At 51.6% G+C, this 27,876-nt stretch overlaps 2 protein-coding genes and 1 long non-coding RNA gene across 6 annotated transcripts in view; 2 read left to right on the top strand and 1 right to left on the bottom strand.

Moving 5' to 3' along the window:
• The window catches only part of STX8 (syntaxin 8), a 104,510-nt gene extending 93,512 nt beyond the window's left edge, over window positions 1-10,998 (bottom strand). For 2 of the 3 annotated variants that reach the window (XR_008734334.1, XM_055723121.1), the window contains exons 1-4: window positions 10,895-10,952; window positions 10,374-10,473; window positions 6,781-6,875; window positions 4,942-5,052 (exon numbers count right to left, since the gene is read on the bottom strand). Coding sequence is in view for 2 of the 3 variants with exons in the window: in XM_055723121.1 (XP_055579096.1) it covers window positions 4,942-5,052; window positions 6,781-6,875; window positions 10,374-10,473; window positions 10,895-10,911 (323 nt within the window). In the remaining variant the exon portion in view is untranslated. Of the gene's footprint in view, window positions 1-4,941; window positions 5,053-6,780; window positions 6,876-10,373; window positions 10,474-10,894 lie in introns of all 3 variants that reach the window. The other variant, XM_055723114.1, reaches the window with a different exon arrangement.
• A 108-nt stretch (window positions 10,999-11,106) lies between these two features.
• Window positions 11,107-14,631, top strand: LOC129737019 (uncharacterized). 2 transcript variants are annotated; one of them, XR_008734322.1, is made up of 3 exons: window positions 11,107-11,273; window positions 11,318-11,584; window positions 11,702-14,631. It is a non-coding gene; the product is annotated as an uncharacterized LOC129737019 (long non-coding RNA). The 2 variants fall into 2 exon arrangements; XR_008734321.1 differs by having other exon boundaries at window positions 11,107-11,584.
• Window positions 14,632-16,388: 1,757 nt separating this feature from the next.
• On the top strand, window positions 16,389-27,655 carry LOC102059087 (TBC1 domain family member 24-like). The gene is made up of 7 exons (XM_005444695.3): window positions 16,389-16,539; window positions 18,393-19,428; window positions 19,734-19,892; window positions 21,973-22,036; window positions 23,489-23,584; window positions 24,276-24,552; window positions 25,427-27,655. Exons 1-7 carry the CDS (start codon window positions 16,389-16,391, stop codon window positions 25,570-25,572), a joined length of 1,929 nt encoding a protein of 642 aa, XP_005444752.3. The 3' UTR covers window positions 25,573-27,655.
• Window positions 27,656-27,876: the final 221 nt, after the last annotated feature.

The raw sequence follows: 27,876 nt of genomic DNA, 5'->3' as shown, positions 1-27,876 counted from the left end.
AGCAATAAACTTTAATAACAGGCATGCAGGCACAACCTGAAGCACGATGCCTACAATTATGGAGTTTGACTTATTTTTCTCTGTGGTGTTAAGTTTCCTTTCTTTGCTGTTCCTTATAAATGCATGTATTATACACAGTTTTCCCATAACCACAGTCCCAACTTCAGCAAGGTCCTTAAGGAACTCTGGTATTCTCTGAGAGATAAGAGATACAAACTGTCCCTTAAAACACAGACCAAACCAAGACTTCACTATCTTACTGGAATCCTCCTTAAATTTGGGGTAGGCACCACTACCCCTGAGTTTTGCAGTAGTCGAGTAGGCACTGTACTCTGCTGCTGCCGTCTGCACACACTGTAACCTACAGAGTGCTCCCAGGTGACAAGTGGTACAACAGGAGATGACCCAAGTTTAGAGACACAGTTCAGGGGATGAGGAGGGTGTTGAGACAATTACAAGCATTTTGGCTCATGCCTACACAGCCAAAGACACAGTAATCCTGGAAAAATCCTGCCTCAGCCCCTAGATTTGATCTTATGACTCAAGACAGCGGCATTCTCAAGCATGCATTTCTGTATTGACAATTTGCCTCTTCTTCCACCTTTTCTATCCATCCCCTAGACGCAAGGTTAACCACATCCCGTGTCAGGATGCCATAGCTGCAGCCGGGCAGGCTTCCAACAGTAACTGGTAGGGAGGAAGGAAATCAGGAAGGAGTTTTAAAAAGGCACTTAAACAACTATTTTTAATCTTATCTGCCAAAGAGTATTTGCTCCTCCATAAACAAGAGTCAGATCCCCAAAAGCATTTAAGCGCCTAATGGCTTATTGATTTAAGTCAGGCACTCTATGCCTATTTGACATTAGGCAAAATACCTGTTTGGATTAAGACTGAAATACCTCAAATCTGACAGAAATGTATTCAAACAGAAAAAATGGTAGCCCACATTAAAGAAAAAAAGAACATGGATTCTTCTATAGTTTATCCAGGGTAGCTATTACTTAAGGTGTTTTGTGTCCCACAGCTATCAAAAGTTTTCTCTTTTTGAGAAACTCAAAAAGAAAATAAGAAAGGCATGTTAATTTATTTACTCACTGGTGACTGACGTACACTTTACATACTGTACCTGGTCAGACAGGAAGAGAAGTATTCTTGATTCCTTCAACTCCACAAGTGTTTAAAAGACCCATAAAAATTTGATACACAACTTCCAGAAAGTCAATGGTTTTGGTTGCCTTTTCCACTTCTGCATTTCAAATGGTGTGAAACCATGGGGATTTCTGCCCCATTAAAGCCTCTGTCATAATAACCTGCACAGATGTCTTTCCAAGGAGAAAAGAGGGGAGAAGATACTGAAACTGCTGAATGAAAACCAATTAAAAAAAATTTAACTGACCCTACTCAAGCAAAGTCATGTAAACAGCACAACCTTTCCCCTGGAAAATTCCAGTTGCATCTTAATTAATGCCGACAACGCCGGAAGGTAAACTCATGCTATACCGAAGTAATGTAGCGTCCTGCCCTGTGTTCTGGCCCAAGTTGTCAGTTAGGATAAATACTAAGAGCATTAAGGCCACTGTACTTCACAATCAGAAATAGCTTTACAGCAGTTTTCAAAGGATGTAAAACTCACTGAATGGTGACCAAATATAAACGAAGATTAATTCTAGTGAAACCCTCACAGCTATAGGCCATGGGGACAATAAATATGTGATCAGTGGTGCAAGAAGGTTAATGAAAGGAATGACTGCTGGAAAGAAAAAGACTTCTGAAAATGTGTGCTGTCACATCAGAGATGGATTAGATACAGAAAACCAATACAAAACCAGAGAAAAGTGTCACTGCTAGAACTTAATCAAACAACATGTGCTGATTTTTCTAATGCAGTGGGAAAAGCTGACTTTCAGGCTTCAGACACACTGAAGAGCGGCCTTTGCCGCCTACTGAAATCCAAAGCAGACTGTTCCAGAAGGCTGCAAGTTTTAGAGAAACTCGGTGCTGTAAATAGCTGCTTAACCCTACCAGAAGCTGTTGTCTTCCGTCCCTGCAAGCAGCGCGGCAGGCAGGGGGGGACAAGCTCCTTCAGTACCAATCTACGTGCCGGCCAGGCTCAGGCAAGAGGGAAAGGTCTGACACACTGGCAACAAGCTTCAGGCCCTGGCTACATCTCTGCCTGTACCACTGAAAACAAGACCTACAAGGGAGAATATGGAAGGGGCGTGAATTCATCAGGCAGAGAATAGCTGGCATCGTTTTAACCATTTTTAATTAAAGAAGTTAAAAGAGAACTATAAAACTTCAAGCCTTGCAATACCAGCAAACGTCTACTGTCTCTGATGTTATCTTGCACTGGAAAATACTGGTTCCCTTGATCATTTCCAAAGGAGCTTGGAGATTTTGATATTTTCCTCCAATCTGCCTCGCCACCCTCACACCAGGGCAGCTCTGGGTTGAATCTTCACCCTCCGTCTGCTCCACAGCAGTAACATGCCAATGCTGCCCTGCTACAGCAGGGACAGCCACACTTCAGAAGGTCAGATCAGCTTCCGCACTGCTCCGAGCAGGTGATGAGAGCTTTCTCCCATCATCAGATCCCACAGACATTTTACCTATTTGCTATTTTACATGTTTCGGTTGACTCAGCAATAGATGTAAAAGCCAGCACCAGTGCATCTCTGCACTGCACTCCGGAGAACGCCAAACCTAGCGCAATTAATGGATTCGATCAAAGCCTGCAGCTTTACCCTCCACAGCAGGTGTTGCACTGACAACATCTGGTCACGCAAAGATGACAAACCGCAAAGTGAAACACGTGCTTTGGCCCTACCAAATACTGCACTGGAGTACAAAAGCCAAAAGCAACCAACCTCTACACCACGTTACTGAACAGACCCTCACAAAACACAAATACACACGTGAACACAGAAAACTATCAATTAAGTTTTTAATATCTCTTCCACCTGCTTCAAGGTACACAAAGTAAACAAGCTAGAAAAAGAAAAATATCTTATTTTCGACAGTTATGATAGGACACAGCACTCACACTGGTACCCGATCTTTCACTATACAGTAACTTCAAAACTGTCTCTGCCTTTTTCGAGAGCATAGCGCTGAAAAGGGACTGGTTCTCAAAGTACATCAGCAAAAAGGCTCACATATTTCTCCAAGAGTGTGAGGACTTACAATGAAGTTTTGTTCTAAGACTGAGGCCTGACATTGCAAAAAGGTGAGAAACTTTCTCAGGAGGGCTCTAACACTCTCCCCTCACACAAGTAACCTCACTTGTGCATGTATAAAATGCAGTGCTGTTGATTTGCTACAGAAAAGGTCCAGTGAATATAGTGTATTAGAAAACACCTGCCACTTGAAGCACAAGCTCAAAATCTTTTAAAATATGTATTCCTATTGCATGTCCATATTGCAGAAGTACAGGCGCACACTTCAGAGGCAGATCTCACTACGCCACGGGTCAGCAGAGGCGGGGAAGCTCCGCTCAGCCACATCGCATGACCCAGACCACACATGCGGCATTGTGCAGGGCTTACAGGGCAGAGCACAGCCCCCTGCATGACCCACAGCCAGCTTAAGAAGTCTGTGCCTGCTGCATTAAAGCTTGCCACACATCGGCAAAATAGGTGCCTGGGCCAAATGGTCGTGATTCATATAAAACTTCCAATAGTTATGTTCACCTTTTTAAAAATACAAGGCTTTAAAACCAGGGTTTACCAGTCACAGTCTACACTCAGTACTATTTCATTGACCATGCAAATATAGCAAGCTCTGCAAAACTAAAGAGCCTGCAGCTCCACTTCTCTTCTGCATCATTTTGCAGGACAGATGATTACCTGAATCTGCAGGGGAAAAATTATGAAGAGCAAATGCAACTACCTGTGCTGGAATTTAGCCAAAATGGTAACTCTCACACTGAGCAGTATTTAGCGACCTGCATGGGGTCAGAAGACAGGTAAGTCACACTCTTTGATAGCAGAGCTTTTCATTTTTTGTGTGAATGTTGGCTCAAGACTAAAAGAGATCAAAGCACATCACCCCGTGAATCACGAGGATGCATCTGAAGTTGTCCCTCAACACATGCCACTTCAATTCCAACATACCATAGTCCTAATCCTGTGCTAAGGTGATCGATCTACCACCCATTTGCTCGCAGAGGAAAGAGGAAATGGCAGCTTCATTTTGTTGTCTGTAGCCTGGCCATGAACTTGGGGAAAAAAGCTTATTTACTGCTACCCCTTTTCTCCTCTCTCTCCTCCAGCAATTCATTCACTGGGCAGTTTAAACACATTGAAAGAAAAATGAGTCTCAAAGTGTACAACACAGATGAAGAGGCAGAAGAGACTAAGCCTCATTAGCAGAGCCTTTAGATCATGTGCAGCACACACAGAGCTCCAGGCTGAACCCAGGATACTCCCCCTCGACCAGTGGGGATTTCACTGAAAACACAGGAGAGAAAACTGAAAACTCAGGAGAGCACAATTTGAAGGCTATTAACCATAATTATTTTTTCCAGCTGTGAAGGACACACCAAAATGGAAATTAAAATGTATTCCATTTGAAGGCCCCTGCTGACTGCTACACAATATGGTCTTTGGGGACCATTTGAAGCTTAAGCCTCACCCTGACAGTTCTCTTTCCAACAATTCATGTCAACCTTGTACAGTGGCACCCATCAGTCCAAGTCGGTGACTGACTCTACTAGATCAGTTAGTCAGCTGTTACCTCCTCCAAGCAATTCCCCATTCCCTCGTCCTCCCCAGCTTTGTAGACATACATGATACTGTCAAAAAAAGCACACAATTTCTAAGCAAATGAAACCACAGTTCGCTACATGCAGAGCTAAATTATTTCAATGGATGCATTTAACATTATCTTCAGAGATAATCAAAGCACAAATCACACTGTTCATTTGAGGTGACAATGCCATACCTTATCACATCTGGTTCTGTGCCTTCATTCTTGTAAGATGCCTGGAGTTGTTTCTGTCTTGTGAGAAGGTCATCCACCAGATTCTGCCTCCTGTCTCCCTCCAGCTGGGTGCTGATGATACTTGGTTAAGGACCAAACTTAAAAACACTGAAAAACTTTAATTTTATATAATAAAAATAATACCTGTTATACATTCTTAAAATAAATCAGACCTCATGATCATCAAAAATTAACTAGAGTAACTATTTTAACTCAGGAAAAGGCTGTAACACCTAAGAAAAGGAGAGGTCATATTTTTCTGAATGAAATCTGCTGCTACTCTAAATGTGTTTCTGAAGTTTACATATCCCAGAAAACGTTTCATACAGCAACCACGGAGCGATCTTCAGGTAATCGTCTCAAAGCTGTAAGAGAACTGGAAGGCTATTTACTGCCAAATTAGCGTAAGTACTAAGAACAGCATTTTCTCCTCCAAATGCCCACATAATTCTTCTTTCATTTATTACTAAGCAGTCCTGGGCAGTTGATCTCATTTACAACATTACTGCATGAGTTAAGTTCAGGGAAGGATAAGACTTCTCAGAAAAGCTCCAGCTTACACTGTTATGATATGAACTGGGCAGGCCCAAACAGAAAAGAGCTTTTAAAATCAGCAGGCTCCCTCACATCTTATTTCACTGGAGGCTCCTAACACAGACCAGGTGAGTAGCTCCCAGCCAAGTAGTCAGCAAACAACCAAAAGTTTACTTTGAGCACCTGCTTCCATTTGTAATTCATCAGCAGAACACCCCGATAGCTACCAACGCAGCAGAAAAACAATTCATGCAGTATTTCTGAAAGGCAAGATGCCCTGAAGTGCTGCAGCTTCAATGGGGGACATGTGTTTGCTTTTTTTAATTAATCTTAGTGACATTCTGAAGGAATACTAACCCTGTTCCAAGTACTGTGAAGAAGATCATGCAATAACTGATTTATTACATTTTCTGCCACAGTAGTAGCAGACGTCTGCTCTCAAGCACTCACTGGACAGGGAAGTTTTAACCCCAGGCCTTCAGGACAGCACTCGGGGGGCTCACGCTTAGAAGGGATTTCTGCTATGGTAGACTTGAAATTAAACATTCATTCATTCATTCTGGTATCAACCAGATGGCTGCTGGATACCTTCAGGGAGACAGATGACTACTTTGACTCCTTAAGCCTGACTATCCCAACACATGGAAGGAAAAGCAAACCCAAGCCAGGCCACAGGGTAACACTCCTCAAAGAAAACCTGTGATTTCTTTCTAAGGCACATTTTTAAGCATTCTAACATTATTCTGAAGATGCAGCCCCATCGCTCCCCAAGTTAGTCCAAGACAGGGCTGCCACAGCCCTGCCCACACCCTGAGCAAGGCTTCGACCTTCCTTGTTGCAAGCAAGCATGGGCATTCCTGCAGCCAGCGACTGAGCCAAGAGAAAATAACAGATTAGCGTGTTTTCTGCTAGATGAGTGATCTCAGCTCACAAACCAGCCACTAAATCAGCTGTGCCAGCACAGTGCACAGGCAAGATGATGGCAGCTCTGAGATTATTCAGCCCATTTTGTTACGTTTCTCTCCAACACAAACATAACCAAAGCCAGCCTCATGCCCACCACACCAGAAACGCCCAGGCTCACAACTCTTCCTGCACTGCAGCTGCAGTGAAATTAAACAGCAGCACGGACAAAGTTCTAGTGACAAAGTCTTCTAAAAATGGAATGAGGGAAAAACCCCAACTGCATGGCAAACCAATTATAGCATATTTTTCCACTCTCTCACACAATACAGAAAGGTCAGTGAGTTAATGTTTACAGGATACATTTGGTGTGTTGACACAGCCCGAAGCAGTAAGTCCTTCAGCTGATCGATCTTCTCTCTGAGATTCTGCAATGACGATCTGATAATCACATTGAGCTGAAAGGGAAGAAAGAGATTTATCTAAATTTTTTTCAGTCTAAGTTATATTTGCATAAAATTTAATGCTACTGCATGCAGGTGACAATACATTTAACTTGAGCTATAGCAGCGTGAAGGACTCCACTCTAAACAAAGAAAGCCTGCCTCAGAGCCACCAAGGGAACGACACAGTTAATTGGTTTGGACTGCTTACAAAATAATGAGATTAATAGTACTAGTTTCGCAAACACTATTCTAATGCATTAACACTGTTTAATATGGGGAGCCTTCTTTCAAGTTTTTATAAAACACACTCCTTTAGATGGGCCAAACATTGCAGCACATTTTAATATTTTCCAGTTAGTTTCCCAGTTCTTTCCTCTATCTTCAAGCACAAATGCAGGCGCTAGCTTCTTCTGCCACCAGGTTTCTTTCCCATCTCCCAGAATTAGAGAGAAGGTTGCTACAGGATCAGACATTCCCTCCACTGAACTCCTCCAAACTTTAAACTAAAGATCCTAAAGAAAATCAGAATTCCTCCATTTCCCTTCTCAGTGGAACCTACAACTCCCCACCTTTTCTCGCAACTGACCTGCCCAAATCAGTTGCGTCTGCTCCTACTAAAAACGGTAGTTAAGTCCTTCACATTCTTCCCTGCTGCAAGCAAGCTCAAGGCCTGTGGGAATCCTCCTCCTCTCTCCCCATCGCTTCCCAAGTTAGGCTGACATTATCCTCTGGGCTCTTCCTCCTTAAATGTTATTTCTTTTCATTCCAGTTATGCAGAACACACTAGGAAAAACACTAACTGCAATGAAATATGCAAGTCATCCTAATTAAGACTACGTGCTTCACAAGCTATTAGCCTGCTGTGGGTTATAATGGTTAGCATCCTCAGGTGCTTTGTGCGATGACTAGTAACAGAGGAGTATTTGCTTTGACTCTCATTCCTATGTTCTTGAAGACACAGAGGCAGCAGGCAGACACCAACTGAACATCTCACTGAACAGTCACCGTGCTTCCAGGAACCTGCCTACAGCTAAACTGCACTTGGTATCTGGACAGGGATGGAGCAGGAGATCCCAAAAAATCCCCCGATAGCATCAGAAGTTTAAACCTGACTCTGGAGACTTGTTCTCAAACACTCCCAAATACGACAACAGAAAGCAGATGCAACGGCGCTGAGGCAGCCTTGAGAGCACACAGCCAAAATCCACCTTCAGACCCAAAGCAGCTGAACACTATGGCAACATTTCCAAAGTCAGGATGGGGAATAAATGCTTTTAGGAAAGTTCAAGCTGCTACATATCCTCTAGCTCTGCAGTCATGTAATAAAAGGACTTTTCACTTCATGTCTACTGAAGCCCAGGTGGAGAATGCTGCATGTAATTGACGCAGAACAGCAAAGTAACATAAAGGTATACAAGAATGTCATCTACGTACAGATACCCTCTGCTATTCTGGCCAGAAAGTGCAGCATTTTAACAAAAGATCTCCCCACCTTGACAGGAAAAAAGAAAAAGAAACCAATGGAAGTTTCAAGATCAGCTCAACAGAGCAGAGTTCACAGATGGTAAGTGCTGGCTTGAAATCTTTCCCCACAGGTTTCCGGGTTGGGTTTGTTTTTCTTTTCCATTTTAAATTTTATGTTCTATTTTTTGATTAGCAGTAAATAAGCAGTAAGTTTTTTTTAGCCACACTAATGGCAAAATATTATAAAAATAAAAACTTGTTTAAAATCTCCCTACCAGGCAAATATTGTACCAAGACTCCTTACTCCATTAAAGCATTCAGGAGTCACAGAATATATGACTGCTCAGCCGTTGATTTCTCAACATGCATTTCTGTTATGAAAACAACTCTCTCATTGTTGGAAGCTTGTTTATAGTAAAATCAAACGCTGCCAAATATTCATCTTTAACTGTTAATGGATTAAAGAGAAACTGTGCTTGGAAAACACCGGGCATGGAAAAAATGATTTTATGAAAAAGTCAGTCAACCGTGTAATGTTTCCATAAAACACAACCTCAGAGAGTTACAGTACAAGAAAGGCTTCAAACATTAACACAATGTTTTGTTGGGGGTTTTTGGGACACATCACTGATTGTGATGATGCAAATAGAGAACTTTGTCCTCTATAATAAATACAGACGGATTAAGCAGCAATCTTTTTATTAGTCTTCTATTGCTTGAGGATATCTATACAATTTCTAAAACTTCATTATCTTGAAAGCAGACCTAAACACTCTCAATTCTACAGCTAGAGAAAACATTTCTCTCAAATGCCACTTATTTGGGCCTTCTGAAACCTCCTTTCAATTCGTGCCAAATTTGAGTCATTCATTAAAAAGCACTGACTACTGTACAAAGCCTACACAGTCTTCTTCAAAGGAAACATTTCAAAAAATATTTCTTTAATTATTTTTTAAATTTTATTTTTAAAGCTATCAAAGAGACTGGCAAAGATGATTTAGTGATCATACATCACATTACAACCTGCTATTAAGAGGGGCACAGTCTACAAAATAAATCAGTGGGGATTTAATTATGCAAATAATTACAAAAGACTAACTCAAGGGCTTGCGTGCATTTTTATCTCAGTGCAGTCAAGGAAGAAGCTAATGGCATGAAGCATGGCGTGTGCAATCCAGCAAGCTCCTACACTTCTTGAAGGAAAGGGTGACACTTTCAGTGCTAAAGAAAGCACCCTCCTGAAAAACTTTTATTTTTTAAACAGGAAGTGTGAAAAAGTGGAGAGCATGATATTCCTGGGTAAGCTTTACAGTTCGTTATCATCTCCATTATATTTTGGTCTTATATTTTGTTAGAAGTGTAGCTTTAAAAGGCTGCAAAATTTGTCTTTTATCTGATCTACAGCCACTACAGAAAGGAAGCAAACCAGCCTTGTGGGGGAAAAATGTCCATTCAGTATTTACACTGAAAGGAGAACACAGAAGCTGACATGCACCTCAACATCTCGCAGATTCAGATCTCTAACAAAAGTTCTGTTCCTGGCAGCAACAGCCCTGAGCAGTCAGCAGCACCTGCCCAACACTCCCACAGCTTCTCCTTTTCTCTTTCTGTAAAACCAGCATTGCTGCACACCTAAAAGATTCGTTACTGTTAAATCCAGTCATTTTTGTGACGCTGAAAAGCTACCATTAATTTAGAAACTATAATCTTGTTTTCTTTATGGAAATCTTAAAGAACACACCATTAATTACAGATTCCTACTACTAAACACAACTTTTAACCTGCAGATTCCCAGCTGGCAGCACCAGCCCCTTCCCCGCCGTGCTCCAGCCCATGTTACTTGGGTGATGCGCCCATCCAGGCAGCATCCATGTCCCTCTGCATCCAGGAGGCAGGAAGCTGAGGACTTACAACTCCCTAGACACATCCAACTCCTGCAAATTTAATGTTTAACCGGTATTTAGAGCAGCTAAAAGCAAAATTTACCTAAAAAAACATATATATAATCCACGTTCACAAGCCCCAGAGCCACCGGCAGAAGAGTACCTTGGCTGAACTCTCCCCATTCCTTTGGTACCGGTTACGCTCCTGGATTTTCTCGGCGATCTCCTGGGCGATCTGGCAGGTGGCATCGTACAGCGAGAGCCTGCGAACGAGAGGCGGCAGCTGAGCCCCCCTGCCGGCCGCCCCCCACCCCCGGCCCGCCCGGCTGGGCCTGGCGCCGCAGGGACACCGCGCCGGCCCCGCACAGTCCGCGGCGCGGGAGGCGCTGCTCTTCACATTGACTTAAACGGAGGATTTGGGGGGCAAACGAGCGCTCCGGGGGAGCCCCCCGCCCCAGGCGGCCAGAGCAGGCCCCGCCGCTCGCAGCCCCACGGCCGCCCAGGCCTGCAGCGGCCGCCGCCAGCGCCGCCCCCGGCCCCACGTCAACGGCGGGCTCGCTCGGCCCCGGGGCCCGGTTCGCAGTGCCGACGAGCGGCCGAGGGCTCCGGGCCGGCCCCGCGGCAGAAGACGGGGGGCAGGGGGCGGCGGTAGCGCGCCCAGCCCGGAGCAGCCCCAGCGCTCACCAGGGGTCCGGAGCCATCGCCGCCGCCGCCCGGAAGAGCCCCGCGCTTCCGGCCCGGGTCAGCCCCGACGGCGGCCGCCGAGGGCCAAACTGCGCCGCGCGCAGGGGCCGAGCGGGGCGGGGAAGCGCGGGGCGGGGCGCGGGCTGGGGCTGGGGGGCGGGGCGCGGGCTGGGGCTGGGGGGCGGGGCGCGGGCTGGGGACGGGGCGCATGCGGGGTGCAGGGATGCACGCCACAGCGGTGCAGGATGCACAGCGCAGGGCTGCACGGTGCAGGGGTGCAGGTTGGGGGGTGCAGAGGTGCCCATCGCAGAGGTGCAGGATGCAGGGTGCAGGCTGCAGAGGTCCGTGGGTGCAGAGGTGCTGGGCGAAGGGTGCAGAGGTGCTGGGCGAAGGGTGCAGAGGTGCTGGGTGAACGGTGCAGAGGTGCTGGGTGTGCGGTGCGGGATCCAGAGGTGCTGGATGTGTGGTGCGGGATCCAGAGGTGCTGGGTGTGCAGGGTGCATGGTGCAGAGGTGCTGGGTGTGCGGTGAGGAATGCAGAGGTGTTGGGTGAGTGGTGCAGGGTGCAAAGGTGCTGGGTGTGCAGGGTGCAGAGGTGCTGGGTGTGCAGGGTGCAGAGGTGCTGGGTGTGCAGGGTGCAAAGGTGCTGGGTGTGCAGGGTGCAGAGGTGCTGGGTGTGCAGGGTGCAGAGGTGCTTGGGTGTGCAGGGTGCAGAGTGCAGAGGTGCTGGGTGTGCAGTGAGGGATGCAGAGGTGCTGGGTGTGCAGGGTGCAGGGGTGCAGGGGTGCTGGGTGTGCAGGGTGCAGAGGTGCAGGGTGTGTGGTGCAGGATGCAGAGGTGCTGGGTGTGCAGGATGCAGAAGTGCTGGGTTTGCAGGGTGCAGAGGTGCTGGGTGTGCAGTGCAGAGTGCAGCGGTGCTGGATGTGTGGTGCGGGATCCAAAGGTGCTGGATGTGCAGGGTGCAGAGGTGCTGGGTGTGCAGGGTGCAGAGGTGCTGGGTGTGCAAGGTGCAGGGGTGCGTGATGTGCAGGGTGCAGAGGTGCTGGGTGTGCAGGGTGCAGAGGTGCTGGGTGTGCAGGGTGCAGAGGTGCTGGGTGTGTGGTGCAGGATGCAGAGGTGCTGGGTGTGCAGGATGCAGAGGTGCTGGGTGTGCAGGGTGCAGAGTTGTTGGGTGAGCGGTGCAGAGTGCAGAGGTGCAGGGTGTGTGGTGCAGGATGCAGAGGTGCTGGGTGTGGAGGGTGCAGGGGTGCTGGGTGTGCGGTGCAGGGTGCAGAGGTGCTGAGGCAGAAGGAAATCCTTTCTGGTTTAATTTTGCACGTCGATGATGAGCTTTGAACCCTGTGGCAGCTCCCAGGGCACTGACGGTCTCCTGCATGCAGCTTGCACCTGTCTCATGCCGTCAGAGCACCCATGTATCGGTATTGTGGTAATAATATTATGGTCTGGATTGAAATATACAGCTATAAGCACAGCAGTGGGGGAACATTCAACCCAAACTGTGCCAGGGGAGCTTTGGTACAGCGGGTTGGAGAATAACTGGGACAGAGAAAATTAGGTAGAGAAAGCGCGAGGACACAGGCAGCGTCCCCCAGGCTTGGGTATCCCCATGCTCTCGGGGACCTGGGAATGGCAGAAAGATGCTTGGGTCAGGAGCAAAACTGCATCCAAGCCTGCTGCTTCTTTCTGATTTTACAGGAGCCCTTTTTCATCTTCCAGAGAAGCACAAAATACACTGGAAGATGCGAAGATCCAGCCCAATGACAGGACCAGTTGCTCAGTGCTCAGGAATTTTCCCGGCCTCTGTAATTCTATGAAATAAGAGCCCTGAGTGTCAGAGTAGTTTACTTCTGAGTGGTGAAGTCTGGTGGGACGGGACAAATGTTGGGATGGGGGAATCAATCCTCTGCATCCCAACAGCATTACCCCCGTGTTACTGCACACCAGGATCCACTAGTGATTTGCAAGTTAAGGAAGGAGTTGCTTTCTTGTTTTTTCAAGGTTTTTGCACCAGCGCTGAATACCAGTGTAACAGAAGAGGATGGGGAGCCTCCGCGCTGCCGCCTCAGCCAGGTCACTGCTGGGACTGAGCTCTGACATGCGCCATCCAGCACCGCGTGGGACATGTCCTGCTGCCCCATCTCCCAGAGGGCTGCCTGCTCTAGTTAGCACCTCTGCAGCACACCCACCCTCCTTCCTCCCTCCTTCCTCCCCTCTTCCGTCCTGCTGCCTCCCCCCTTTCTCCCTCCTCCCTTCCTCCTTCCTTCCTCCCTCCCTTTCTCCTCCTTTCCTCTCTTCTTCCTTGCTTCTTTCTCCCTCCTTCCTCTCTCCTGCATCCCTTGTTCCTCCCTCCATCCTCCCTCTGTCCTTGCTTCCCCCTTCCCTCCCTCCCTCCCTCCCCTCCCCAGGTTCACATGAACCCAAGGCTGAGCAGCAGGTCACCCTGTCCCTCTCCCGCTCTGGGCTGCAGCTCCTGACGTTCAGGTGTCACTTCAGAACACCCCAGCAGTGCTGCCCACTGTCCCCCTCGGGCGCAGCTGCTCCAGCCCCCCGGGCTCCCCATGGCCTTTCCTCCCAGCCTCCTGCCTTTCCCTTCCTTAAGGCAGCTGCTGTTTCCCTTCCCCAAATCCTCAGCCCCATCCCCTGTCCCTGCCCGTCTCCAGATGACAGTGGCTGCCTCCCCCTGCCCTCCCCAGCCCGCGCTGGTGTCCCTGTCCCACTCATCCCTGTCCCTCATCACTGTCCCTGTGCCAGCAGCAGCAGGCAGGGCTGGGCTGCCGGGAAGACACCGTCACACTGGCCAGTGTTGACACTGTCAATATTTTGTTTGCAAAGGCTGCGAAGGGCTCTGCAGTAACTGGCCGGTGGGCGCAGGCTCTTGCTTTTGCAGCAAGCTCCTTCCAAGCCCAAAGAGCTTTTCCCACACCTGATCCACCAGGATTTGTCCTCTCCTTTTTTTTGGGGGGGTGCTATTGATGATGCAAGTCAATGCAGATGCAAACATCAGTAGGCGTGCTTGAAAAGCAGCAGTGAGGCACTGGCAGCAATGTTTTATTGCCCTTGTAACATGGGGCTGCTACTGCACCGCTGTGGCGTGTCACAATAACGAGTGCGTCCTCGCCAGCGGATTCACAGGTGGCTGCTGTGCCCACTGTACTCCCCACGAGTGCTCGGAGCAGCACCGAACCCGCTGGGATGGGGTGGCTGTCAAGCCAGGAGGAAGAGGAGCCACACATGCAATGGGGAGCAAGCTCTGCCGGAGAAATGCTGCCCCCGGGGCTGGTTTTGTGGGGTGCTGAGCACCCCCCGGCATCACTTCATTTCACATTTGCTCTGCTGCAGCAGCTGGGCAGGGCTGGGAGACATGGCTGGGGGGGCAGGAGGGATGTACCCCCCCTCCTGCTGCGGGACAGGGCTGCGGCACAGGGACTGAGCCCGATGCTCAGCACCGAAAACCTGTGGCCGAGGAGGGCTCACGTGCCAGACATGTCCTGGGCACCAAGGGGAGCAGCATGGGCGCTGTGGGGAGCCCCGCTGGCCCTGGTCCCCCAGTGTGGACTGCGTCCCCAGGCTGGTGGCTCTTGTTACCATCGCTCACCCGAGCCAGGCTGGCTGCTCTCGTGGGCACGGAGCATAAAACATTTATGGCCTTCAGCCACGCTGTTCACCCGGATCCAGCACGACCTCTACATATTTAATTTTTTTTGCCATTAAAAACACATGAAGAGATGATCCATTTCACGCCGTCCCTGATTCACTTCCATCTCCTGTCTTGCTGTGGAGCAGAGCATCTGCTGGGAAGCAGGGTGGGCAGGGGGCTGCGGGGGGCTGCGGGGGGGGTCAAGCTGCTTTGAGCTGGAAGGGAGAGGCAGCCACTGCCCTAGAAAAAGCAAATGAGGGGAATGCAGCTGACAAGGTCCTGGGAAAGGTAGCAGGAGCTGCTGCTGTGAAAGCCTGGGCAAAAGGGTTTGAGTTGGAGAGAGAATAAGCCCTCCCTCGACACTGGGAACCAGAGTGGGGTGTGGCGTGGGGACCCCAGGAGCAGAGCTGGGGGGCATCACCCCCCGCTTCGGGTGCAGCACATGGGGTTGAGCCACAGTCAAGCACACAGACTGACACTGGGTGCAGATCAGGAGCTTCCCACTGGGAAACAGCCCCTCGCCTCCCACCCACCCAGCGCAGCACCCTGGGGGGCCCTTCGCTGACACAGCCCCTCAACCTGCTTCCACAGGCTCCCAGCTTCCCAGGAGCAAAGGCAGGAGAGGGATGACAGGACAGCCGTGACACTCCTGTCAGATTTTGGCACATCGTGGAGGTGATGCTTTGTCCAGAAAGGAGAGGGTCTGCAGAGGGACCGCTCTAGCTCAGCAGATACCCTGAGACCCCTGGTGCGGCAGGTGCCCAGGGATGCGCTGCAGGTGCAGGCAGACCCTGCAGACATGCAGGCAGGGAAACAAGGCAGGAACAACCTGCACTTGCTGTTATCACAAGAGAAAAAATCCGATATTCTAAGGGGAAAAAGAAAAAAAACTTGAAAAAATTTAAGATGCCTATAAAAATGCCCTTTTTTATGTGCAGCTGGAACGGTGAGTTCTCCAGGTAGCAATGCTTGATCGGTGCAATGTTGCTGGCAGCATTTCTCAACTGTTTGAGGGTACCTTTCCTTCAAGTCAGCTCTTTTGTCTGTGAATACAGCATATGGTCTGTAATTCCATATCGCATTTTGAAGCTAAAAGTCAGTCAATAGCAACCATTTTCAGGGGGACAGATCGGGAATGCTGGAGCACCACAACTGTGCCTGCAACAATCATGCCCTGTGCTCCCGCTGGGCAACCGAGTACGTAGGAGGCATGGGGTGCTGCAGGGTGCAAATCACATCACCCCAAATTTCCCCTGGTGGTTTTGCCAGCCGGTGCTCAAGTAATGTGGCAAACACAGCCAGCATAGCCCCAGCGCACCCATCCCCAAAGAGCGTCCCCAAGGGTACACGAGCCGGTTGCAGAAGGACATGATTTGCTCCTCATGGCCCCAGTCTCTCCCTTTCCTCCTGGTTCCTGGCACTTGCTGCTCACATGTTTCTCTTTCTGACTCCTCCGGGACCATCCAGCGGGAAGCGGTTTTGCAAACCCACTCACTGTGTTGACGTTTCCATTGTTCAAGGGCAGGCGACGGCTGCAGCGGCCCCACCCCGCCACCCCCACCCCCCCCCTGCAGGACCCTCCCTGCCCCATGACGCTGGTGAAGGGGGTGAACCCCAGAGTGGGAAAATGAAGGTTATACTTGGGGAAAAAACATTATTAAGTTTAATGGTTGTGTTGCTGGTTTGATGGTTATCTCATCCCATGGGGTGTTTACATCCCCTTCCCCAGCCTCGGTGCAGAATTGGGGTGGGAAGGGGCGACGTGGGCATGGGAGCTGCTCCACCCCTCACTGTGTTTACCCCAAATAAACCTCCTGTGCCAGCGGGCTGGCACTCACCTTAAAAGTCAGGGCAGGTGATGGGGACAGAGGGGACCCGGCAGCGGCGTGCACCAGAGCCAGGGCACATGCTGCAGGTGGGGCTCAGCCTGCCCCGCTCCCCGGGGGGGGCGGCTGGTGGCTTCCCCATGGCCAAGCCGGCCCAGGGCGAGAACACGGGCACCGGGCAAGGTGAGTGAGCTGCAGCCAGGGCAGCCGCACGTTCGTGCAGGGGAGGATGCAGGAGGTTCTTGCTGGTCCTGCTCATGCCAGGATCACATCCAGCTGAGGAGAGGGGCTGGAGCAGACCCACATTTCCTTCCCCATCACCCTCAGCATGTCCCAGGGCAGGCAGAGCTGGAGCCACCAGCCAGCACCCTGGGTCAGGGCACCAGCGGCTGGGTGGGCTCAGGATGATGCTCCTCGGTGCTTTGGGCAGGGCAGCACCAATGGTATGCGGCCAGCTGCAGGGACAAGGTGAATTTGGGGACCACGGTGGTGCAAACAGCCCTGCTTCAGCCCCAGTGTTCATTTTAGCCTGGTTTCTATGGCTAGAAGCCTGCGTGGCTGCACTCTGGCTCTGTCTGTTCAAAGCAGGGATTCAGGCTGAGCAGCAACCCGTTAAAACGGCTGCCCTTTCCCTGAACCAGATCTGGACCTAATCTGCTGATTTTGCTGAGCTTGAGCAGGGGTCAAACTGAACTGGAGAGCAGGAGCCACAGCCAGACCCAGCATGGGAGCAGCCCAGGCACCCGGACCCCCTCGATGTGCCACCACGTGCTGCCACACACAGTACACAGGGCTGGGACCACGCTGTCCCCCCGCGTCCCCTTGGGGCCAGAGCAGAGGCTTGGTTCAGTGCAAATCCATCCTAGACTCCCCAACCCAACTGAGCGCATCCAAGAAAAATACATCAGAGAATTAACGTGTATGCTAATCAACTTTATTCTTGCCAATTAATCACCGCCCAGCAGAACTCACCCACGCAAAGACAACTGTCTCCTTGTAGAGGGTCTGGAGCTGAGCTCTCCTGCAACCCCAGGGAAAATGCCACTTGCTTCGCTCTAGGAGGAGCTCAAACTCTGTTCTTCCCAGAACAGGGCTGGCGGCTGCCACAGCCCTGCCACGGTGCCATTGTGGGAGCCTCTCCAGGGGAAGGGGCTGGGGACCTTCTGCCTCCAAGAGGCTTCCCAGATGCTCTGCAGACCCTGCGTGTTGTCCCTTGGATGGGGTCTTTCCACGTGTATGGGGGCATGCAGGAAATGGGGACCCTTTGGCATCCCACAGATCATCCCCACACCCCACAGACCATCCCCACACACCTGGTGAGCCCCTTTTGCTGCAGCACCTTCTCTTTGCACCTTCTCTCTGGTACCCAAGTGGCCAGAGGGATCAGGAGACTTTTTCAGGAGGCAGTAAGAGAGAGGGCAGATACCCGAGGCTGGCTTTGCCTGCTCTATCTGGGCTTGTAGCAGCCTGGTCCTGGGCTGCCAGACCTGGACAGGACATTGCCCCCTGCCCTGCTCTGTCCCTGGGTGGTGACACAATGCAAATGGTCCCTCTCAGCTCCAGCATCATTTGTGCCCCCACTGCCCGTGATGCTGGGCTGGGACTCAGCTGCTCATTATACTCAGTGGCGTAACGCTGCTGTCCCATTGTTATCCCCAGGGAACCGGGACTGTGTCCCTGCTTTCTGCACCTCCCTCTCAGCAGGTCACAAGCTGGGAATTCAGGGGCTTTTTGAGGGATGCAAGGCTCCTCACAGTGTGGAGAAACACCTCTGACACCCAGCTGGTACCTGGCCCCATGCTTCCCTGAGCCCCTAGGCAGTGGTTTCACCCAGAGCCGGAGCCAACATGTGCAGGCAAGGGCAAAGTGAGCAGCTCCAGCCAGGCAAAGCCTTCTGAAAACCTCCCCTTGGCGTGGGGGGAATAACTATTGAAATACAAGACATTGCTGTAAGACTTCAAAGCGCCATCAGCCAGGGTGAAACGCTGTCAGCTGGGGCACTGAAGCGTGTTGAATAAAAGGTCTTTGTCCTACAGAGATGTTTGGCTCATCTCCAGTCACCATCGTGATCACGTCCGAAGCTGACACCTGGGACATCGACGCCTCCTCTTGTCTGGGCTGTGGACAGTTCGTGGATTGGGACAGGATGCCAGACCCGGAGCAACAGGCACATATCCCCCGAGACATCCTCAGTAAGCCCCCGAAGGAGCTGAAGAAGCTGGCAAGAGAAGGCTACTGGGCAGCGAGCCGCGCTCTCAGAGCTCAGGTCTACCACCAGCTCATCCAGCAGGTCGCCTGCCGGCTCGTCACCCCAGATGCCCTTGTCTACAGGGACGTGGCCAGTCGGCTCTTTGGGAAGCCAAGTGTGAGCTCCCACCCTTTGCCTGAGTTCCTGGAAGGATGTTCCATGCCCACATACTGCCTCAACCTGGAAGGGGTCACCACCTTGAAGAAGATCCTCATCTGTGTCGGCAACCTTTTTCCCGACATAACCTACAGCCCAATCCTCCCCTCTCTGGTGGCTCTGCTGTTGCACTACAGTGAAGACGAAGCTCAGTGCTTTGAGAACATCTCTCGCCTCATCGCCAGCAATGCTCCCCACACCAGCTACATTGACCAGTCCTTCCTGGCCCACCAAGCCTCCTGCATGACTTTTGGGGATCTGGCCAACAAGCACTGCCCAGCAGCTCACAAACTCATAGCCAGCACCTCTGAGAACGTCTTTGAGGTCTACTCTGAATGGTTGTCATGGCTCTTTCATGATCTCCCCTTCAATTACGCCATCCGTGTCTTTGACGTCTACCTGCTGGAGGGGCAGAAGGTCCTCTACCGCATTGCTCTGGCCTTGCTGAAGCAGTACAGGCTCTCAGTGACCGCTGCCGAGCTGGAGGGGACCGACATCAAGGCAGACCTGCAGGCTTTTGTGCAGAACATTGCTGAGCACGTGACTGTTGACAAACTCCTAGAGAGAGCCTTTGGCATCCGGCTGTTCTCCCGCAAGGAAATCTGGCTTCTCCAGATGGCCAACAGGAAGGCGTTAATGGAGAGGGGCATAACCATGGTGCAGAGAAGGTAAGGAGAACTCTGTTTGCCAGCTCTTGGGGCTGAGCAGACAAAATATGAGTTACAGTGGAGATACAACATGGGGGGGGGGGGGGGGGCGGGCTTCAGGTATCTCCCGCAGCTTTGGCTGTGCTGGGTGCCTCACAGCCCCTCATAGGGGACCTTGTCAGGAGGCACTGTGCAGTCAGAGCTAGAGATGTTAACAGAAAGCTCATGATGCAAAAAGCGTGACAAAATCTGATGCATGGGGGCTGCACCCCTAAAAGCAGACAGGCACCCCAGCTTGGCCATAATGGATGTCCTCCCTCATGCAGGCAGTCCTTCCACCTGGCTGTGGACATGCAGAACTTCAGCTCCAGCATTGTAACGGCTCAGGAGATGCGCATCATCTGGTCCTGGATCCCTGAGCGCTTCTCCCTCTTCCCCCCGCTGCTGCTCTTCTCCACCTCAGAAGATGGGTGCAGCCTGCAGAGGTAAAGACTCATCTGCCCATCGGGTCAGGTTGGGTCAGACTGGTGAGGAGTAAAACTGGGTAGAGGTTGGTGTTGTAGAAAGGAGCAACATGTCATGTCTGTGGGGTACATCTGACATCACCTGAGGGTTCTCGGGTTCAATTCAAGATCTTGAATGTGGCCTGGGCCAGTGCTGGCTGTAGGGGAGGGGGTGAAGCTCAGTCAGATGGCAATCAGCAGCTCAGCACAGGGAACATCGAGCCCTGCACATGTGCTGTGCAGGGGAACATCCCCATCTGCCGCGCCGTGCCAGGCATGCTACAATCAGCCAGGGCCAGCCAGCACGCCATGCCCAGGCCAGGGCTCCAGCTCCCTCCCAGTGGTGCGGAGCACAGGCATGCTGCTGGATGCTGCAGTCAGTGCTGTGGCTCGAAACTGAGCTGGGAAATCAGTTTGCCACTGACTTCCCAAGCTGTGAAGCAGCAAAAGCCTTCCAGTGGGCTGAGGCTGCCTTTGCAAGAATGTTTTCAGGCAGGAAACCCAAACCTGCTCCTCTGCAGGAGCATGTTAAGCTGAGAGGTTGCAGTCACAGAGCAGGCAGAGCTCAGGGCAGGGGCAGACAGTGTGTGGGTACACCCTGCAATGAGGAAGACATCAAACGCTTGAAACACAAGTTAAGAGAGCCCAAGCATCATGGCCAATGCCCCAAATTGCAATAGAAAGACCAGTGTGAGCACTGGAGACAAAGTAGAGCCCAGTGATGCCCACTGCCACGGTCATGGAGCAACGGGTGCGGTGGGAAGCAGGGACATCCCCGCAATGCCCAGTGCTGGAGCACTGCTCTGCTGAGACGCAGCTCACGGCCGGCTGGGAAGGGATGCCAGGCTGTCCAGGGAGTGGATGCTGCCCATGCCGCTCTGGTTCTCAGGGTGATGTTTAAAGGTGGGGCCACGATGGCAGCACCTCCATTAGCACCACGAGCATCACTCCCAGCCCATGAGAGGTGAGCAGGCACCCATAGCACAGCGGGGCAGCCCCACCCCGGGAAGCACAGCCCTGCACCTTCCCAAGGCAGCAACGGGATGCAGAGCCCAGATTAGGAAACACATCCAGATTAAAAACAAGGTCATTTGGGAAACTCCCCCCAGGAAGCATCCCCCCAGCCCAGTGCCCCAGGGTAGGGGTGGGAGGATTTAATGTTTGGATTTATCTGAGCTATTACCTGCTTCACCAAGCAAAAATGATGACTTGAGAAGTCTCATAAGCCAACTCCCTCCATTCCTGAAATGAAGCTGCTGGAGCTACACAAAATCACAGAATCATAGAATCTTTTAGATTGGAAAAGACCTGTAAGACGATCCAGTCCCTATTAACCTGTTAGCTATTTTACCATAGTAATGCAAATCCTTGTTCAAAGCTGTTATAATAATTTCACAGAAATAACCACACACTGAGCTAGTAAGTCTAGTTTTATGGACCACATATGAAACTCGAAAACTAATGTATTTCACAGAGTTATCTGCTCTACATAAACATACAAACTGAAAGCCTACTTCATAGAACCGCTAGACAAAAAGATTTTATTTTAAAGTGATAACTAAGAAAGTAATAATTTTCTCAGTGATTCCACAAAAATCTTACTGACGACTTATTGTTAGACTTTTGGGCTGCTCTTTTCTATTTTAAAGTCTTCTTACTCTTACCATTTCTCCCCTGGAAAAATGCAACATTTTAAAGTCAGTTTGCTACAAAGGTGCTGCAAGATGCTGGTTAGTTGAAGAATTCAGACAGTACATGGCACTATAGAGTTGTTCTGATTCCCCCACTTCCTCCTCCTTCAAAAAAAGGGAAGAAAATAAAGGCTGAGTTTTCATAGCAACATAGCAGCAATAAAGGATTGTTTGATGACAAGTTTCTGCTGCTGTCCTTCTGTGAGCTCCCTTGGGCCAGCTGCTGGCACAGCAACAGGCTGAGGGGCCACCACCGCTCCCCACTGTCCCTTTACAGCCCAGTGCTCGCCGCACGGCCAGGCTCCCTGCATGGCATGCTGCTCCTGGCCCCCAGACCGCCACTGATCCAGCCTCCTTGCTCATCTCTGCAGGTTTTACACATGCTGTGAAGGCTACGAACCGACGGTGCTGCTCATAAAAACCACAGAGGGGGAGGTGAGTATTTCCCCAAGCAGAGTAGTGGGCTGCGCTGGTGCAGCTGTGGGGAAGGGGAAAGGGTGGTTGACCACACTGGCACTTGTTGGAGCAGCTACAGGGCTGTGTGGTCCCTCTCCTGCCCTGCCTGGGGTCAGCCCCAGCCCCCAGGAGAGAGCAAACTGCACCTAGAGTCACCCCCAGCACCAAGAACCAGCTCAGACACCAGCTAGTCTGAAGTGTGCTGCTGGGGGGAAACAGGGGGTCAGTGAGGTGGAGAGAGTTCACAAGTGATACTCTTTTATTGTAAATACAAGCTAAATCATTAAGTCCTTGCTAAGCAGACTTCCCTGAAGTCAGCAGATGCTTTGCATGAGCCAGGACTTGTTTTCAATGCATTAAATGCAAGGATCTCTCTCTGACTGCAAGAGCAGACACACAAGGGAAATGGAGGAGAAATAAGGACAACTTCCACAATATTTGAAAGTCGTGAAATAACTGCAAAACCCCCTGAGCCAGACCTCTTTCTGGGGACTCTGAGAATGGCTCATAAACCTGTATTTTATGTCTCCACTCGTCATCAAACAGCGGGGGCAAGTTGTGTAAATTGTTCAGGCATCCCAAAGATTTATTGACCTACCAGTCCTATTTGCCAAGCCTGACACCTCAGCGTGGTGCGGAGATAAACACCCTGCTACCCCCTAGGGCCTTGTGCAGACAAGAGAAGGTGACTTAGAAAACCTTGTTTCCTACACGTTTTAGCTCATTTTATCCCTTAGCTAGCACCAAGGACAGGCATGAGGTCCCACCTCTCACTCATGACCCTTCAGCCATGGTCAAGTCAGGGATGTCCACGCCAGGATCGGGCTGACCGTGGGTGGAAGGACCCCTGGGCTTGGTTAAAAGCCTTCTAGGTCAAAAAAAAAAAATAAAATGGTTACCGAAGCCTTTGCCATTTTAAACCACATTTTCTCTAAAGTATCATAAAACAGGTGACCACCTCGCCACTGTCCAGGGGTCACCTGAGGACAAGGACCTCCTATAGCCCTTCCACAGCATGATGCAATACTGTTCACACCATGCTTTGAGCCGCACAGTTGCTCCTTTCTCTGGCTGGGAGCTCGCTGGGCTCAGTGGGAGGCACAGCTCCTGCTGCTGGGGAGCACACCAGCACCACCGAACCGGCCCCCAGCTCACCGCAACCACCTCTACTGCAATGGAGCAACCCCCCCGCCCCCAGCAGCCAGAGCCCCCCTTAAGCACTGAGGCTGAGCGGACTCACGCCCAGAGCACCAGCGACTTGTCAGCACAGGATTTAGCTGGCACAGCAGAATCTGGCTCTCCGATCCCCCTGAGGCCCTTGCAGAGCCCTTGCCCTCCTGAAGACACGAGCAGTGGCTGGTGTTTCTGGGCTTGCTCTGGTCCCAGCCGTCTCACCTGCTGACGGCTGCCTCCCTGTGCTCTCTCCCAAAGGTGTGCGGGGCATTTCTCTCCTCTGACTGGAGTGAAAGGAAAAAGAGTGGGGCAACATCAGGCTTTTTTGGGACAGGGGAGTGCTTTGTGTTCACTGTAAGTCACATTTTATTTCTGGGTTTACACTCATGGGTTTGTCTGGTAATTGCTTTTTCCTTTATCCCTCTGACAACTCAGGGCATGGTGGCACCGAGCTGCTTCCTTATCACGGTCCCAACTGCTGCCCCTTAGCCCTGGCAGGAGGCAGCAGCACAGAAATTGCTGTGCTGTATCAGAGAAAGAGAGAAGGAACTCCAGCCCCCGAGGCAATGTGCAGTAACCCTGGGTGGGTCTTGGAGCATCCTCCCAGGATGACAGCAGGGCAGCATGCGTGTCAGGGTGGGTTTCTGCCCTGTTTCCTTGGGCAGCTCCTGGATGGAGTACTGCCAAAGCAGCTCTGGCATCCCTGCAGAAGGAGCAGGCTGAGCTGGTCCAAGAGATCCTGGGGGCAAAGTCCAGCATTCATCCAGTACCCTGCCAGCATCCAACCAGCACCCACCTGGCAACATCGGCACTGCAGGTTTGCCCATCTCTGGCAGTGCTTTGCAAAGACAAAACCAACTTCCCAGCCACAGCTGCCTCCAGAGCAGCCCTGGCACTGCCAGAATGCCCTGTCCCTTCCCTACCCCAGGTCCAGACCTGGCACACAGCATCTGGCCCCGACCCACTGGGCCAGGCAGCACTGTCTCTCCTCAGCAACAGAGATGCCCCAAAGCACAGGGCTCACCACGTTTCTCCTGCTTTCCAGGTGCGTCCTGAGACAGAGAGGTATGAGTGGGTGTTCATCAAGAAGCCAGAGCTGGCCAAAGCTGTGCCACGCTCACGCCAGCGGTCGCCTTCCCCCTCTCCTGCATCCCTCCTCGGCTCCTCCCTGGAGAGCTGCAGCACCAGCTCGAACCGTCTTACTGTGCCCACGCCACAGAGGAAAGGCCGTCTCTCCCCATTTCTGGCCATCAGGCATTTCCTTCTGCCTTCCAAAACAGCTTCCATGTTCATGTCCGGGTCACAGGAAGGGATCGTTATTGGTAATGACCGAATGGTGGGCATCCCCCACTGATACACTGCTGCTTGGGCTGAAAAGTTAAAATCTGAGTTGCCTGTAAAGGCAAAGACCTCCTGGTTTAGGATATCAGTTTAAAGTCAGGCAAGTTGAAGTCAGTCACCTTAAATTAGCAGGAGTGCCAAGCTGCACAAGAGGGAGGATGCTCCTTCTGAGAGCCCCAGAGGGGCTCTGCCAGCCAAGGGGGAGCAGCACAGCCCAAACCTCCTGGTGAGGTTGGCACCCTTGAGGCTGGGTGTCCTTTCCCAGCTCTTCCCTCCGTTTTGCGTAGGATGCAGAGGAGATGTAGGTGGGGATCAGCCCAGGGAAGGGCCAGACACAGTCACCCAGAGCAGATGTGCCGGCTGCCTGCCTGCGGTGCTGTCTCCCAGGTCAGGCTTGAGCATGGAGGTTGAATCTTTGTGCCCCGCCACCACCGAGGTGGGTTCAGCAGAGGACTGCAGCAAGTCAGAAATGCCTGCAGCACTGACAGTTGCCTCTGCCTCCCTTCCAGCAACCCCCGGGAACAGGATCAGGACAAGCCTGGCTGCAGGGATGCAAGGAGCTTTACTTGTTCTCCAGCTCTCCAAGTAGTTTAATAATTCAGCTTGTGCTGCCAGGGCAACCTCTCGCACTGGCTGCTCTGCAGATAGCTCTCTGGAAGCTCTGCCTCCACGCTGATATCCCAATTAGCAGAGAAGGCAGTCAGGGCATCCCTAGCCCAGCGCTGCACTGTGGCCAAAGGACAGAAAGCTGAGAGAGGGGTGCAATCCTGAGAGACCTCATCGGCTGCGCCAGTGCCCCTGCTTGGGCAGCGGGATGGGGAGAGCAGAACCTGACCGTCTTGCTTGCATTTTCAGGTGGAGGGGGAGGCCAAGCTCTGTCCCTCGACACCAACCTGCTCTGGGGGCACACAGAGCACTGTGAGACCTTCGACAACCCTCCACTCTGCCAGGAGAACTTCAAGGTGCAGCTCTTGGAAGTGTGGGGCTTTCAAAATGCCTAGGTCCTGTGGGAAACAGCCCCTCACCGCACCGCACAGAGACGGGGACTGCTTGCCATTCTGGCCACCAGCCCAGCTGCCAGCTGTGGTCTCTGCCAGCAGCACCACAGGCACCTCCTCTCACCATCCTCCCCTCCACAGCCAGCCCTCATGGTGGTGTGGAGAGAGGGCAACACGGTGCCAGGAGGGCGCTGCCTTCGGGGACATTTCAGGTCCCTTCCAACCGTTTGGACCCAGCCCACTCCACCCAGTCTGTCCCGGTTTAGGATGCTGGAGGGGAGGTGAACCGGTCTAGTTTCTTACACTTCCCTGGCTTGTTTGCAGCTTGGGGCTCAACAGCAAACCAGTGGTACTGCAGCACAGGCAGATTATACAGGAATTCTAAGCCTAGGCAAAACCCAACACCAAGGCACAAAGCTGACCAGAAACACTCTCAGACCCCACTTCGCTGGGGTCCCAAGCCCAGTGCCACCCTTCAAGCCATATGCAGAATTTTGTAGCCTCTGCAGGTTATCAAGACTCCCCTGGGATCACAGACCGATCACCATCCAGCACAGTGCAAGAGACTCTTTTTGTCCGCAGTTGAAACTGCTGATCAGTGATTAACAAAGTCCTGCCTGGTGCTTACACACTGGCAGCCAGCAAGAACCCCCAGCTGTGCACCTGCCTCATCATTTTTGTATTAAACTGAGGAGCTATATTCACTGCAAAGGGCTGACCTAAGACTGCGAGCAGTGAAAACATATGAGCCTTAACCAGTGGGCCCTGACTCCCTGGGGTCAGGACAATGGGAGATGTGCCATTTTAAAACATGAAACGTGAATGTAGTTCAGTCAGACAAGGCAACCCTCGCAGGAGGCTTGTAGACCATAGAGATATTCTGGCTGCAGGATGAGAACATCTCCCACATCCAAATATACTTTCTACTTGTGGTTTTATCACTCATATATTCCACTTCTTGAGCTATTCAGAGCAGGAGCTATCGTTGCCTTGGTGCCTGCTTCCAGTGATGGCAAGATGACTCGGGCAGGAGCAGATGATGACAACAAGCTCAGACAAAACCAGCCATGTGGCAGACCTAGGAGTTACTTAGAGCCTTCAAAGGGTATCCATGTAAGATGAGGAGGTGAGATGCAGCCTTCCGTGCCCCTGTGCCTGGCCTTTGCCCACAGAGCTCAAGTGAAAAAATCCCACAGAATTACTCTTTCCCTTCAGTTTAAAAGGTCTGCTTGGGTGTCCTCAGTATGTATTTCTTTCTGTGATCATGTCCTGGACTTTCTCCCTGGCTGAAAGCTTCCCATGGGATTCCCTCTCCCTTCCCAAGTGGCTGTTTCACCTCTCCACCCAGAGATGTACAGGATGCAGGAGACGCTTGGAAATGCACAGCCCGTCATTAGCAGCCCAGCCTGACCTCGCAGCAGCCTTCAGAGCATCTCCTTGCAAAGAGCAAGCACGCCCCACGTACTGCACTGAGGCACCAGAGGCTGGGTACGCGCGGTGCGGGTGCTGCTGACACGGTGGCTGGGCCCGTGAGCGCCTTCAGGCCATCGGTGCTGGGTACCGGCACGTAGTGAGCACCTTTGGGGCACGTAGTGAGCATCTTTGGGGCACGTAGCGAGCATCTTTGGGGCACGTAGCGAGCGCCTTTGGGACACGTAGCGAGCATCTTTGGGGCACGTAGCAAGCATCTTTGGGGCACGTAGCGAGCGCCTTTGGGGCACGTAGCGAGCATCTTTGGGGCATGTAGCGAGCGCCTTTGGGGCACGTAGCGAGCGCCTTTGGGGCACGTAGCGAGTGCCTTTGGGGCATGTAGCGAGCGCCTTTGGGGCACGTAGCGAGCATCTTTGGGGCACATAGTGAGCGCCTTTGGGGCACGTAGTGAGCATCTTTGGGGCACGTAGCGAGCACCTTTGGGGCATGTAGCAAGTATCTTTGGGCTGTCAGCACTAGGCACCAGCACGTAGTGAGCACCTTTGGGGCGCATAGCGAGTGCCTTTGGGCCATCGGTGCTGGGCACTGGCACTATGCACCCACCGCAGCCCAGCGCCACAGCCAACACCAGCTGCCGGCCATGCTCCCTGCCTGCCCCGACAGGCACCTTCGCTATGTCTGAGAGGGACGCCACACTCCGTCCTTCTCACACTTGATTCCGTTACTGAATAAAGTTCAAAACTCTTGGAGAATAAAGAAAAAGAAGCCCCTGAAACCACGCAGGGGAAGCAGAGGGGGCATGTAATGGGGTATAATGGGATCTTCCACGTGTCGTGCCGCCACCTGCCCACAGCGGGGCCAGCGCAGACCCGGCCG

The sequence above is a fragment of the Falco cherrug genome, chromosome 1 (assembly GCF_023634085.1).
Source record: "Falco cherrug isolate bFalChe1 chromosome 1, bFalChe1.pri, whole genome shotgun sequence".
Taxonomy (NCBI): Eukaryota; Metazoa; Chordata; class Aves; order Falconiformes; family Falconidae; genus Falco; species Falco cherrug.
This window is presented reverse-complemented; position numbering and strand designations above follow the sequence as displayed.

Coding starts and splice junctions, on each gene's coding strand:
- LOC102059087 (XM_005444695.3), top strand. CDS start 16,389: ATGGGGACAGAGGGGACCCGGCAGCGGCGTGCACCAGAGCCAGGGCAC. Junction 23,585..24,275: donor GGGAGTGCTTTGTGTTCACT/GTAAGTCACATT, acceptor CCTGCTTTCCAG/GTGCGTCCTGAGACAGAGAG. Junction 24,553..25,426: donor ACAGGAAGGGATCGTTATTG/GTAATGACCGAA, acceptor TTGCATTTTCAG/GTGGAGGGGGAGGCCAAGCT.